Raw genomic sequence first — 16530 nt, forward strand, 5'->3', positions numbered from 1 at the left:
AAACATTGGACACAGTGTGTTGTCAAGCTTATGAGATGCCATGCAAGTGTAAGCCACTGTGACACTATTGTTCTTTTTTTTATTTTTATAAATGTCTAATTATAATGTCAATGAGGGATTTTTAATCACTGCTTTGCTGAAATTATAACTAATATTGATACTGTTGTTGATAATATTCATTTTTGTTTCACTACTTTTGGTTTGTTCTGTGTGGTGTTTGTGTCTTCTCTCAATTGCTCTGCTTATTGCCGTTCTGAGTGTTGCTGGGTCAGCTTTGCTTTTGGAATTGGATTGCATTGTTATGGTATTGCTGTGTATTGTTTTGCTGGATTGATTAAAAAAAAAAAAATCGATTTTTTAAAAATGAGAATCGATTCACAATGTGAGAATCGTGATTAAAATTGGAATCGATTTTTTCCCACGCCTCTAATAAATATATATATATATATATATATATATATATATATATATATATATATATATATATATATATATATATATATATATATATGTATGTATATATATATATATATATATATATATATATATATATATATATATATATATATATATGTATATATTTATACATATGGGTATGTATGGCCGGCCTGGCTGCGTGGAGCCAGTGTTCCCTGGGAGCCACAGCTGCTGTTTGTGAGTTGGGCTCTCTGGGCGGCTGGGGCCGTACTCTGGATCCCACGCACACTGAGAGTCAAATATATTGTACATACAAATACACATATACTAACATACACACCGGTATTCATACGTACATACGTATATACATACATACATGGGTACGTACATACATACATACGTACATACATACATAGGTACCTACGCTCCCACATACATACACAAATACTGTACATGCCTACTCAAAGTTCGTACATCCACACACACATCCACTGTACAAACATACATATACATATACTGTACATAGACATTCACTGTTCATTCACTGTTCAAATTTACATGTACACATACTGTACATATACGTCCACTGTACAAACATACATATACATATACTGTACATACTGTATACATTCACAGTACAAACAAACATACATATACTGTTCATATACATCCACTGTACAAACATACACATACTGTACATATACATTCACTGTACAAACAAATATACATATACTGTACATATACATCCACTGTACAAACATACATATACTGTACATATACATTCACTGTACAAACAAACATACATATACTGTACATATACATTCACTGTACAAACATACATATACTGTACATATACATCCACTGTACAAACATACATATACTGTACATATACATTCACTGTACAAACATACATATACTGTACATATACATCCACTGTACAAACATACATATACTGTACATATACATTCACTGTACAAACAAACATACATATACTGTACATATACATTCACTGTACAAACAAACATACATATACTGTACATATACATTCACTGTACAAACATACATATACTGTACATATACATCCACTGTACAAACATACATATACTGTACATATACATTCACTGTACAAACATACATATACTGTACATATACATCCACTGTACAAACATACATATACTGTACATATACATTCACTGTACAAACAAACATACATATACTGTACATATACATTCACTGTACAAACAAACATACATATCCTGTACATATACATTCACTGTACAAACATACATATACTGTACATATACATTCACTGTACAAACATACATATACTGTACATATACATCCACTGTACAAACATACATATACTGTACATATACATTCACTGTACAAACAAACATACATATACTGTACATATACATTCACTGTACAAACATACATATACTGTACATATACATCCACTGTACAAACATACATATCCTGTACATATACATTCACTGTACAAACATACATATACTGTACATATACATTCACTGTACAAACAAACATACATATACTGTACATATACATCCACTGTACAAACATACATATACTGTACATATACATTCACTGTACAAACAAACATACATATACTGTACATATACATCCACTGTACAAACATACATATACTGTACATATACATTCACTGTACAAACATACACATACTGTACATATACATCCACTGTACAAACATACATATACTGTACATATACATTCACTGTACAAACAAACATACATATACTGTACATATACATTCACTGTACAAACAAACATACATATCCTGTACATATACATTCACTGTACAAACATACATATACTGTACATATACATTCACTGTACAAACATACATATACTGTACATATACATCCACTGTACAAACATACATATACTGTACATATACATTCACTGTACAAACAAACATACATATACTGTACATATACATTCACTGTACAAACATACATATACTGTACATATACATCCACTGTACAAACATACATATCCTGTACATATACATTCACTGTACAAACATACATATACTGTACATATACATTCACTGTACAAACAAACATACATATACTGTACATATACATTCACTGTACAAACAAACATACATATACTGTACATATACATTCACTGTACAAACATACATATACTGTACATATACATTCACTGTACAAACATACATATACTGTACATATACATCCACTGTACAAACATACATATCCTGTACATATACATCCACTGTACAAACATACATATACTGTACATATACATTCACTGTACAAACAAACATACATATACTGTACATATACATTCACTGTACAAACATACATATACTGTACATATACATTCACTGTACAAACATACATATACTGTACATATACATCCACTGTACAAACATACATATACTGTACATATACATTCACTGTACAAACAAACATACATATACTGTACATATACATTCACTGTACAAACATACATATACTGTACATATACATTCACTGTACAAACATACATATACTGTACATATACATCCACTGTACAAACATACATATACTGTACATATACATTCACTGTACAAACAAACATACATATACTGTACATATACATTCACTGTACAAACAAACATACATATACTGTACATATACATTCACTGTACAAACATACACATACTGTACATATACATCCACTGTACAAACATACATATACTGTACATATACATTCACTGTACAAACAAACATACATATACTGTACATATACATTCACTGTACAAACAAACATACATATCCTGTACATATACATTCACTGTACAAACATACATATACTGTACATATACATTCACTGTACAAACATACATATACTGTACATATACATCCACTGTACAAACATACATATACTGTACATATACATTCACTGTACAAACAAACATACATATACTGTACATATACATTCACTGTACAAACATACATATACTGTACATATACATCCACTGTACAAACATACATATCCTGTACATATACATTCACTGTACAAACATACATATACTGTACATATACATTCACTGTACAAACAAACATACATATACTGTACATATACATTCACTGTACAAACAAACATACATATACTGTACATATACATTCACTGTACAAACATACATATACTGTACATATACATTCACTGTACAAACATACATATACTGTACATATACATCCACTGTACAAACATACATATCCTGTACATATACATCCACTGTACAAACATACATATACTGTACATATACATTCACTGTACAAACAAACATACATATACTGTACATATACATTCACTGTACAAACAAACATACATATACTGTACATATACATTCACTGTACAAACATACATATACTGTACATATACATTCACTGTACAAACATACATATACTGTACATATACATCCACTGTACAAACATACATATACTGTACATATACATTCACTGTACAAACAAACATACATATACTGTACATATACATTCACTGTACAAACATACATATACTGTACATATACATCCACTGTACAAACATACATATCCTGTACATATACATTCACTGTACAAACATACATATACTGTACATATACATTCACTGTACAAACAAACATACATATACTGTACATATACATCCACTGTACAAACATACATATACTGTACATATACATTCACTGTACAAACAAACATACATATACTGTACATATACATCCACTGTACAAACATACATATACTGTACATATACATTCACTGTACAAACATACACATACTGTACATATACATCCACTGTACAAACATACATATACTGTACATATACATTCACTGTACAAACAAACATACATATACTGTACATATACATTCACTGTACAAACAAACATACATATCCTGTACATATACATTCACTGTACAAACATACATATACTGTACATATACATTCACTGTACAAACATACATATACTGTACATATACATCCACTGTACAAACATACATATACTGTACATATACATTCACTGTACAAACAAACATACATATACTGTACATATACATTCACTGTACAAACAAACATACACATACTGTACATATACATTCACTGTACAAACATACATATACTGTACATATACATTCACTGTACAAACATACATATACTGTACATATACATTCACTGTACAAACATACATATACTGTACATATACATCCACTGTACAAACAAACATACATATCCTGTACATATACATTCACTGTACAAACATACATATACTGTACATATACATCCACTGTACAAACATACATATCCTGTACATATACATTCACTGTACAAACATACATATACTGTACATATACATTCACTGTACAAACAAACATACATATACTGTACATATACATCCACTGTACAAACAAACATACATATCCTGTACATATACATTCACTGTACAAACATACATATCCTGTACATATACATTCACTGTACAAACATACATATACTGTACATATACATCCACTGTACAAACATACATATACTGTACATATACATTCACTGTACAAACAAACATACATATCCTGTACATATACATTCACTGTACAAACATACATATACTGTACATATACATCCACTGTACAAACATACATATCCTGTACATATACATTCACTGTACAAACATACATATACTGTACATATACATTCACTGTACAAACAAACATACATATACTGTACATATACATCCACTGTACAAACATACATATACTGTACATATACATTCACTGTACAAACAAACATACATATACTGTACATATACATTTACTGTACAAACATACATATCCTGTACATATACATCCACTGTACAAACATACATATCCTGTACATATACATTCACTGTACAAACATACATATACACATTCTGTACATACACAAGTACATATACATACGTACACTCATGCACATAATCATGTTTCATCAAACATATATCAACCTTGTTGCCCTAGGGGAAACTGGGTAACATATGGCATACTGACAAAGCTTAAAAGGGAACCATATCACAATTTCAAAAGGGTTAAAAACAATAAAAATCAGTTCCCAGTGGCTTGTTGTATTTTTTTAAGTTTTTTTAAAAAATTTTACCGGTCCCCGAATATCCCTAAATAAAGCTTTAAAGTGCTTGATTTTTGCTATTTACGATGCGACTATCTATTTCCCTGTGACGTCATACAGTGCTGCCAATGTAAACAAACAATGCTCGGATTCAGATTCGGATTTCAGCGACTTAAGCGATTTAACAGATTACGCATGTATTGAAACGGATGGTTGGAGTATGAAAGTATTGAAGAAGAAACTGAAGCTATTAAGCGAATAGCTATTGACGCTATTCATAGCCATAGCATGGCCGAATAGCTGCGTTAGCATCGCCGGTAAAATGTGCGGACCAAACGATCAGGACTTTCGCATCTCTTGACACTGGAGCAACTTAAATCCTTCGATTGGTAAGTGTTTTTTTTCGCATTAAATGTGGGTGGAAGTAAACGTAATATAGTTGCAAATGCATCTGCAGGTTATCCATACATCTCTGTGCCATGTCTGCTTTAGCACCGCCGGTAAATAGCATGTTAGCATCGATTAGCATAGCATGTTAGCATCGATTAGCTGGCATTTAACATCAACAAAACTCCCCTTTGTGAATTTGTTGACTTTATAGTTGCAAATGCATCTGCAGGTTATCCATACATCTCTGTGCCATGTCTGCTTTAGCACCGCCGGTAAATAGCATGTTAGCATCGATTAGCATAGCATGTTAGCATCGATTAGCTGGCATTTAACATCAACAAAACTCCCCTTTGTGAATTTGTTGACTTTATAGTTGCAAATGCATCTGCAGGTTATCCATACATCTCTGTGCCATGTCTGCCTTAGCACCGCCAGTAAATAGCATGTTAGCGTCGATTAGCATAGCATGTTAGCATCGATTAGCTGGCAGTCACGCCGCAACCAAATATGTCTGTTTAGCACATAAGTCAACATCAACAAAACTCACCTTTGTGATTTCGTTGCATTTATCGTTGCAAATGCATCTGCAGGTTATCCATACATCTCTGTGCCATGTCTGCCTTAGCATCGCCGGTAAAATGTGGAGACAATTTGGCACATTCAATGGGGGTCTGGCGGCAGACACTTTAGCATCTTCGGGCCAGTGGTGCAACTTGAATCCCTCCCTGTTAGTGTTGTTTCACCCTCCGACAACACACCGACGAGGCATGATGTCTCCAAAGTTCCAAAAAATAGTCGAAAAAACAGAAAATAACAGAGCTGAGACCCGGTGTTTGTAATGTGTTGAAAATGAAAATGGCGGCTGTATTACCTCGGAGACGTCACGTTCTGACGTCGTCGCAAAAAGACCGATAAACAGAAATGCGTCTAATTCGCCAAAATTCACGAATTTAGAGTTCGGAAATCGGTTAAAAAAATATATGGTCTTTTTTCTGCACCATCAAGGTATATATTGACGCTTACATAGGTCTGCTGATAATGTTCCCCTTTAACCTAGTGTTACTATAACAATCTACAAGGTTAATATAGGTTGCTTCTCTTTCTTCCTCTCCATTTTTCTGCATTCTTTTGTATCTGTAGTTATCATTACGTATACGTGTTGTTGCATTTGAACAACTGTATTGTTGATAATAGAGGTAAATAATTGGTATTGTTCATGATCAATAGCGCTTTTTCTATTGGTATTTGTATTGCTTCATTTGTAGTGTAATAATGCTCATTGTCATTTGTGTATTATTATTTATTTCGCTAACTGCTTCTTTGCTATCACTTTTACCATCATATTTGTACTGTATATATCCTATTTGCTGATGATGCTCTATTGTTGTTGTTGTTGTATTTATTGTTGTGTCTGCTGTTTTTGTTTTTATCTCTCTGTCTAATCCCCACAATTTCCCCCTTCTGTCTTTCTTTTTTTCTCTTTCCATCCCCTCCTGCTTTGCCCCGGCTGCACAAAATGATAATATAAATACATTTAATAAAGTCAAATACAAATAAGGCAACAAGAGAAATATCCTACACTTCTCTTTTGTAAAGTAAATGTGAACAGCCGGTATGGGCATCTACATCAACTATATGATTTGCCTGAGAAGCTGGACAGGAAAAAAAAAAAAATTGCACGATATTATTCTTATTGATTTTTCTGGCCTTCTTATTTCTTCATCTATTTTTAAAAGTTTATCTCACACCTCATCTCCATCGTATTTTGGCGTCTTTCAAATGCCACCGTCTTATATTTTATATTTCACTTATCTTTATATAAACCTTGGGGTTTTTACACAATTTGGACCTGGAAAAATACACACTTTAAAAAAACAAAAAAACAATCTGCAGCGATCTACCACCAATGGCATAAGCTGACCTCACAAAACCATGTTTTTCTTTACATGCACCTATGTTTGTCACTTTTTACACAGCTTTTCTTCAACTTGTTTTTTCCCTTACAACTACATCCTCAATGCATCTCTTCCTCACACTTGCAACACCATGTTTCTGTGTCTATTCTCCTCCAAAACTTCTCATACTTGCCTCTCTCTGTCCGCTCTGTCCACACTACTCACAATCTGTCCAACTATGTTCTTTTTTATCTCGTCCATTATCTTCCTGTCCCAACTCTGGGACAAAAACACTCCTTCACACGTCCCAAACTCTCCACACTCGCGCTCAAATTCACCACCCATTTTTACTCTTTCTCCTTTTTAACAACACGTAAATCCAGCAAAAAAAACAGCTATATAAAATTCAATAAGATCAACAACAAACCAAAACCATATACTGTCATACATCTCTCTCTCTTATTTACATCAGTTTTCAAGGGCCGCAAACCTCCTCGACATATACTGAAACATTACACCGAGATGAGCACGTCTGTCAATCTCTCCAGTCTATGGGGCGGCAAGGCTCGAGACGTCACTTACAGCTTTATTCACTTTTTCACACTAATGTCGTGACTCTAGACCTCATCGAAAAGCACAAATTATTATCTGATTGTCAATATGGGTTCTGACAAAATAGGTCAACTCCATTAGCTTTAATTGATTTAATAGAGTACATTACTAATGGCATGGAGAAGAACACATTTGTTATAGGAATTTTTATTGACCTGCAAAAGGCTTTCGATACCATTGACCACCAGATTTTGGTAAATAAATTGGAAAACTACGACATAAGGGGATTGGCAGGGAAATGGCTGGAGAGCTACTTAAATGAGAGACAGCAGATTGTTCAGATGGACCAACATCAATCTACACTCATGAACATAACTGTGGAGTCCCCCAGGGGTCCATACTGGTACCCACACTATTCATTATATATATCAACAAAATATGTCAAGTATCAACACTGCTGGAGTTCATCCTCTTTGCTGACGATACAACAATTACATGTGCAGGTGACCACGTGAAGCAACTTCTGACTTCTGTAACTGAGGAGATGATGAAGCTAAAAACTTGGTGTAATACAAACAAATTGTCTCTGAATTTAAAGAAGACCAAAATAATGCTCTTTAGCAATTGCAAAAGTAATATACCAATTAGGATTGTTATTGATGATACATCAATAGAATATGTTCAACAAAATTCTTTCTTAGGAGTAATAGTAGATGAACATATCTCATGGAAACCTCATATAAGTTACCTGAGGGCAAAAGTTCCTAAATGTGTTGGAATGATGAGGAGATCATGTCATTTATTGAACACCAATGCTCTGCTGCTATTGTATCATTCATTTATTATGTCATATTTAAATTATTGTGTTGGAGTCTGGGGAAATTGTTATAAATCACATCTACAACCTTTAGTCACTCTGCAGAAAAAGGCCATCAGGATTGTGTCCAATGTTCACTACAGACATCAATCAAATCCACTATTTATGGACTTAAACTGAACCATGTGATCAACATTAAAACTGCTCAAATGATGTTTAGGGCATCCCAAAACTCTCTACCATCCAATATACAGAACATATTCCATGATGGAGATGATCACCATAGTAACACTTTAAGAGGAAACAACTAATTATATTTGCCTAAATGTAGAACCACTTTCAAATCAATGTGCATTTCAGTGTGTGGAGTCACTCTGTGGAACAACTTAGGGGACAACTTAAAAATGTGTTCTAGCATGATTCAATTTAAAACACTGTTTCAAAAAGAAGTACTCAAGAAGTACGAGGAGGAAAGAGAGTGATGCCCTCAGCACAGAGCCATGGGAGAGAGGTGTGTGTGTGTGTGTGTGTGTGTGTGTGTGTGTGTGTGTGTGTGTGTGTGTGTGTGTGTGCGTGTGTGCGTGCGTGCGTGCGTGCGTGCGTGCGTGCGTGCGTGCGTGCGTGCGTGCGTGCGTGCGTGCGTGTGTGTCGTCTTGTCTTGTCTTGTCTTGTCTCATAGTAACAGTGGTACTATCATATTGTGTGTGAGCGCTTTGAGTATCTAATAATAGAAAAGCGCGATATAAATCTAATCCATTATTATTATTATTATTATTAGTGTACAGGAGTTTTTCTTGTTTTTTTTTTTATATAGTATTGTACTTGTATTATATTGTTTATGTTAAATGTGGAATGAGTGAGAGGGGTTGGACTATTATAAGCATCTGCTTCATCCAACCCCTTTCCAAGCCCTGCATAAATATTATATCTCTGCCAAAATGTAAAAAAAAAAAGTGTTTTGTTGTACTGTGCAGGTTTGAAATAAGTATTTCAATTCAATTCAATAAGAAAGATTAGTCCACTACCTATTTACCATTTGTGTTTCCAGGACAATGCCCGAAGCACGAGTGAGTCACCCTTCACTCAGAGCCTGTCGCGGCAAACGTCTCCGTGGCACTAATTTTCTTTTTGTATAACCTTAACGCTATTCTAGCACTATAGAAAATCACCAACACTTATTTCTCACCCTATCATGTCTGTGTGAGCCATTTGGGATCAGACACTCTTTGTTTTTCTTTTCCTGTGAATAATGTTGTAAAGATTTCAATACAGTTCTTACAATAACTTGTTTTTCCTAAGTGCATGTAAACGTACTGAATGCATTGTGTGACTGAGCAGAGATGGATGTTTCTAAAACATGTGTTTGTCTTTTTGTCTTGCAGACGTCTGTGAAGAACATTTTCTCCCTGAGCAACAGAAGTGGAGCTTCAGGATGCGGATTGAGGAGCTACAGCCCTCCCACATTAAGAAGGAAGAGGAATACCCACTGATCCCGCATTTTAAAATGGAAGAAGAGGACCCACAGACACCCCATTTTAAAGACGAAAAGGAGGACCCACTGACACTCTATTTGAAAGAGGAAGCAGTGGATCCACTGACACCCCATTTTAAAGAGGAAGAAGAGGACCCACTGACACCCAATTTTAAAGAGAAAGTGGTGGATCCACTGACCCCTCACATTAAGGAGGAAGAGGAGGACCCACTAACCCCTCACATTAAAGAGGAAGAGGAGGAACTCAGCATTGGTCAGGAGGGAGAGCATCTTGAAGGACTGGAGGAGGTTGATGTCACCAAGATGCCAGTGACTGGTGTCCCTGTGAAGAGTGAAGATGATGAGGTGAAAGGTGAAAGTGAGGAGAGGGGAGGGGGGGAGCCTCCAAGCAGCAGCTCAACACAACACATGACAACAGAAGCTGATGGAGACCACTGTGGAGGATCACAAGCAGACAAGCTCTTAGCTCCACTATCAGATAGTGAGGACACAACGTCACACTCTCCTGACACTGATGATGAAGACTCTAAAGATGATAAGACATGTCACACTGACAACACTCACTTCACATCTTCTCACTCTCACAAAACTTTTAAATACCATTGTAGTCTGAAAGAACACATGAGAACACACACTGGAGAAAACCTTTTTCCTGCTCAGAATGTGGTAAAAGTTTTGCAACAAATGGAAATTTTAAATTACACATGAGAACACACACTGGAGGAAAACCTTTTTCATGTTCAATCTGTAGATTGCGGAGCTCCTGCTAAAGATGAAACATTTGGCAGAAATACCGGACAATTCCACAGACTTCATGGCTGGCTCACATCGTGGTCACTCCGTGATCACGTACGACCGCCAGACACTTCTGGATGTGGACACATCGGGCCGTTTTGGACTGATAGACGCGTGCGTGCTAAACATGCTAACTAGCATGGGAATACGTCGGCGGCTACATCCAGCGGCCTGTGAAGCAGGGGAGTCTAGTAGCAGCGGGGGCCGTCTACGGAGCAGACGCCAGCGGTGTGATCGGAAACGCGGATGTCGAGCGGGGCTAAAAACAAAGCAGAAGGCTAATCCCCACAGAACACCACTTTCCTCCATCCCGAAGACGGATTTAGATGGAAAATGCGAGACTACTGGTCTGGGTAAGGAGTCAGTTAAATTAGAACACGTTTTTTCTGCTTTGAGTGTTTCAGAGTTGGACATGTGTTTTACTGAGGTGGCTAACTATGATGCGTGCAGTTTATCAAAGCAACAAACAAACAATCGGAAAATCCCCGTTACTGAGGTGGCTAACCATGATGCGTGCAGTTTATCAAAGCAACAAACAAACAATCGGAAAATTCCTGTCGTATCAATTCCTAGATATGGTCGTAACTATACTAAATGCACTGGGCATAATAAACACAACATTATTAATATTGCTACTACGGATAATTTGATCAAAAACTCCCTAAAACAGCCCACTACCTATAATATAGGTTTTTTAAACATAAGATCATTGTCTCCCAAAACGTTGTTAGTTAATGATATTATCAGAGACAACAATCTTAACGTCATCGGTCTCAGCGAAACCTGGCTTAAACCAAACGACTTTTTTGCGCTAAATGAGGCATGTCCTCCTAACTTTACACATGCGCATATTGCCCGTCCGCTTAAAAGGGGTGGGGGGGTCGCACTAATATACAACGAAAACTTTAACCTTAGTCCTAACATAAATAATAAATATAAATCGTTTGAGGTGCTTACTATGAGGTCTGTCACACCGCTGCCTCTACACCTGGCTGTTATCTACCGCCCCCCAGGGCCCTGTTCGGACTTTATCAATGAATTCTCAGAGTTCGTTGCTGATCTTGTGACACACGCCGATAATATAATCATAATGGGGGACTTTAATATCCATATGAATACCCCATCGGACCCACCGTGCGTAGCGCTCCAGACTGTAATTGATAGCTGTGGTCTCACACAAATAATAAATGAACCCACGCATCGCAACGGTAATACGATAGACCTAGTGCTTGTCAGGGGCATCACCGCTTCCAAAGTTACGATACTCCCGTATACTAAACTATTGTCCGATCATTACCTTATAAAATTCGAGGTTCAGACGCATGTTCGTCAAACTAATAATAATAATAACTGCTATAGCAGCCGCAACATTAATACGGCCACAACGACAACTCTTGCGGACCTACTGCCCTCGGTAATGGCACCATTCCCAAAGTATGTGGGCTCTATTGATAACCTCACTAACAACTTTAACGACACCCTGCGCGAAACCATTGATAACATAGCACCGCTAAAGTTAAAAAAGGCTCCAAAAAAGCGCACCCCGTGGTTTACAGAAGAAACTAGAGCTCAGAAATTATTATGCAGAAAGCTGGAATGCAAATGGCGCACGACTAAACTTGAGGTGCACCATCAAGCATGGAGTGATGGTTTAATAACTTATAAACGCATGCTTACCTCAGCTAAAGCTAAATATTACTCAAATCTCATCCACCGTAATAAAAACGATCCTAAATTTTTGTTTAGTACGGTAGCATCGCTAACCCAACAAGGGACTCCTTCCAGTAGCTCCACCCACTCAGCTGATGACTTTATGCAATTCTTTAGTAAGAAAATTGAAGTCATTAGAAAGGAGATTAAAGACAATGCGTCCCAGCTACAACGGGGTTCTATTAACACTGACACGATTGTATATACGGCGGATACTGCCCTCCAAAATAGTTTCTCTCGTTTTGAGGAAATAACATTAGAGGAATTGTTACAATGTGTAAATGGAATAAAACAGACAACATGCTTACTTGACCCTCTTCCTGGGAAACTGATCAAGGAGCTCTTTGTATTATTAGGTCCATCAGTGCTAAATATTATAAACTTATCACTCTCCTCGGGCACTGTTCCCTTAACATTCAAAAAAGCGGTTATTCATCCTCTTCTTAAAAGACCTAACCTCGATCCTGACCTCATGGTAAACTACCGACCGGTGTCTCACCTTCCCTTTATTTCAAAAATCCTTGAAAAAATTGTTGCGGAGCAGTTAAATGAACACTTAGCGTCTAACAATCTATGTGAAACCTTTCAATCCGGTTTCAGAGCAAATCACTCCACGGAGACAGCCCTCGCAAAAATGACTAATGATCTATTGCTAACGATGGATTCTGATGCATCATCTATGTTGCTGCTCCTCGATCTTAGCGCTGCTTTCGATACTGTCGATCATAATATTTTATTAGAGCGTATCAAAACACGAATTTTTATGTCAGACTTAGCCCTGTCTTGGTTTAACTCTTATCTTACTGATAGGATGCAGTGTGTCTCCCATAACAATGTGACCTCGGACTACGTTAAGGTAACGTGTGGAGTTCCCCAGGGTTCGGTCCTTGGCCCTGAACTCTTCAGCATCTACATGCTGCCGCTAGGTGACATCATACGCAAATACGGTGTTAGCTTTCACTGTTATGCTGATGACACCCAACTCTACATGCCCCTAAAGCTGACCAACACGCCGGATTGTAGTCAGCTGGAGGCGTGTCTTAATGAAATTAAACAATCCGTTAACTTTTTGCAACTCAATGCCAAAAAAACGGAAATGCTGATTATCGGTCCTGCTAGACACCGAACTCTATTTAATAATACAACTCTAACATTTGACAACCAAACAATTAAACAAGGCAACACGGTAAAGAATCTGGGTATTATCTTCGACCCAACTCTCTCCTTTGAGGCACACATTAAAAGCGTTACTAAAACGGCCTTCTTTCATCTCCGTAATATCGCTAAAATTCGCTCCATTCTGTCCACTAAAGACGCTGAGATCATTATCCATGCATTTGTCACGTCTCGCCTCGACTACTGTAACGTATTATTTTGGGGTCTCCCCATGTCTAGCATTAAAAGATTACAGTTGGTACAAAATGCGGCTGCTAGACTTTTGACAAGAACAAGAAAGTTTGATCACATTACGCCTGTACTGTATATACCTTTATATACATATATACATACATATATACCTGTACTGTATATACCTTTTATATACATATATACATACATATATACCTATACTGTATATACCTTTATATAGATATATACATACATATATACCTGTACCTATACTGTATATACCTTTATATACATATATACATACATATATACCTGTACTGGCTCACCTGCACTGGCTTCCTGTGCACTTAAGATGTGACTTTAAGGTTCTACTACTTACGTATAAAATACTACACGGTCTAGCTCCATCCTATCTTGCCGATTGTATTGTACCATATGTCCCGGCAAGAAATCTGCGTTCCAAGGACTCCGGCTTATTAGTGATTCCCAAAGCCCAAAAAAAGTCTGCAGGCTATAGAGCGTTTTCCGTTCGGGCTCCAGTACTCTGGAATGCCCTCCCGGTAACAGTTCGAGATGCCACCTCAGTAGAAGCATTTAAGTCTCACCTTAAAACTCATTTGTATACTCTAGCCTTTAAATAGACTCCCTTTTTAGACCAGTTGATCTGCTGTTTCTTTTCTTTTTCTTCTATGTCCCACTCTCCCCTGTGGAGGGGGTCCGGTCCGATCCGGTGGCCATGTACTGCTTGCCTGTGTATCGGCTGGGGACATCTCTGCGCTGCTGATCCGCCTCCGCTTGGGGTGGTTTCCTTCTGGCTCCGCTGTGAACGGGACTCTCGCTGCTGTGTTGGATCCGCTTTGGACTAGACTCTCGCGACTGTGTTGGATCCATTGTGGATTGAACTTTCACAGTATCATGTTAGACCCGCTCGACATCCATTGCTTTCCTCCTCTCTAAGGTTCTCATAGTCATCATTGTCACCGACGTCCCACTGGGTCATTATTGTCACCGATGTCCCACTGGGTGTGAGTTTTCCTTGCCCTTATGTGGGCCTACCGAGGATGTCGTGGTGGTTTGTGCAGCCCTTTGAGACACTAGTGATATAGGGCTATATAAGTAAACATTGATTGATTGATTGATTGATAGTAAAAATTTTAATCAAAGGGACCATTTGAAAACACACATGAGAATACACACTGGAGAAAAACCTTTTTCCTGCTCAGAATGTGGTAAAAGTTTCATATTAAATCAAAGTTTAAAAGTACACATGAGAGTACACACTAGAGAAAAACCTTTTTCCTGCTCAGAATGTGGTAAAAGTTTTGTCATAAATCAAAGTTTAAAAGTACACATAAGAACACACACTGGAGAAAAACCTTTTCCCTTCTCAGAATGTGGTAAAAGTTTTGCAATAAATCAAAGTTTAAAAGTACACATGAGAACACACACTAGAGAAAAACCTTTTTCATGTTCAATCTGCGGTAAGGATTTTACTCAAAGGCCGCATTTCAAAGCACACATGAGAATACACACTGGAGAAAACACTTTTTCATGTTCAATCTGCAGTAAAGATTTTAATCGAAAGGACCATTTCAAAACACACATGAGAATACACACTGGAGAAAAACCTTTTTCCTGCTCAGAATGTGGTAAATGTTTTGTAATAAATCAAAGTTTAAAAGTACATATGAGAACACACACTGGTGAAAAACCTTTTATATGTTCAGTTTGTGGTAAAAGTTGTATAGAAAGACAGCAATTAAAATTACATATGAGAACGCACTCTGGTGAAAAACCATACTCCTGTACAAGCTGCAACAAAAGTTGTCGTCACCTAAAATCTTGTACAGTACACATGAGAAGACACCCAGGAGAGAAAGTGTTGAGTTGCAGTGTGTGTGGTGAAAGATTGTCTTCTAAGTAGCAGTGTAAGAAACACAAGTGTGCTGGTGAGAACAGCAGCAGCAAAT

The 16530-nt window shown here is 36.8% G+C and overlaps 1 protein-coding gene across 2 annotated transcripts in view; it reads left to right on the plus strand.

Annotated features, from left to right (window-relative positions):
• The window catches only part of LOC133546864 (oocyte zinc finger protein XlCOF22-like), a 70413-nt gene extending 57711 nt beyond the window's left edge, over positions 1–12702 (plus strand). For both annotated transcript variants that reach the window (XM_061892707.1, XM_061892706.1), the window contains exon 3: positions 10599–12702. In XM_061892707.1, coding sequence (XP_061748691.1) covers positions 10599–11416 — 818 coding nt within the window. In that variant the 3' untranslated portion in view covers positions 11417–12702. The remainder of the gene's footprint in view (positions 1–10598) is intronic.
• The last annotated feature ends 3828 nt before the right edge of the window (positions 12703–16530 follow it).

This window comes from Nerophis ophidion, unplaced genomic scaffold (assembly GCF_033978795.1).
Source record: "Nerophis ophidion isolate RoL-2023_Sa unplaced genomic scaffold, RoL_Noph_v1.0 HiC_scaffold_46, whole genome shotgun sequence".
Classification (NCBI taxonomy): Eukaryota; Metazoa; Chordata; class Actinopteri; order Syngnathiformes; family Syngnathidae; genus Nerophis; species Nerophis ophidion.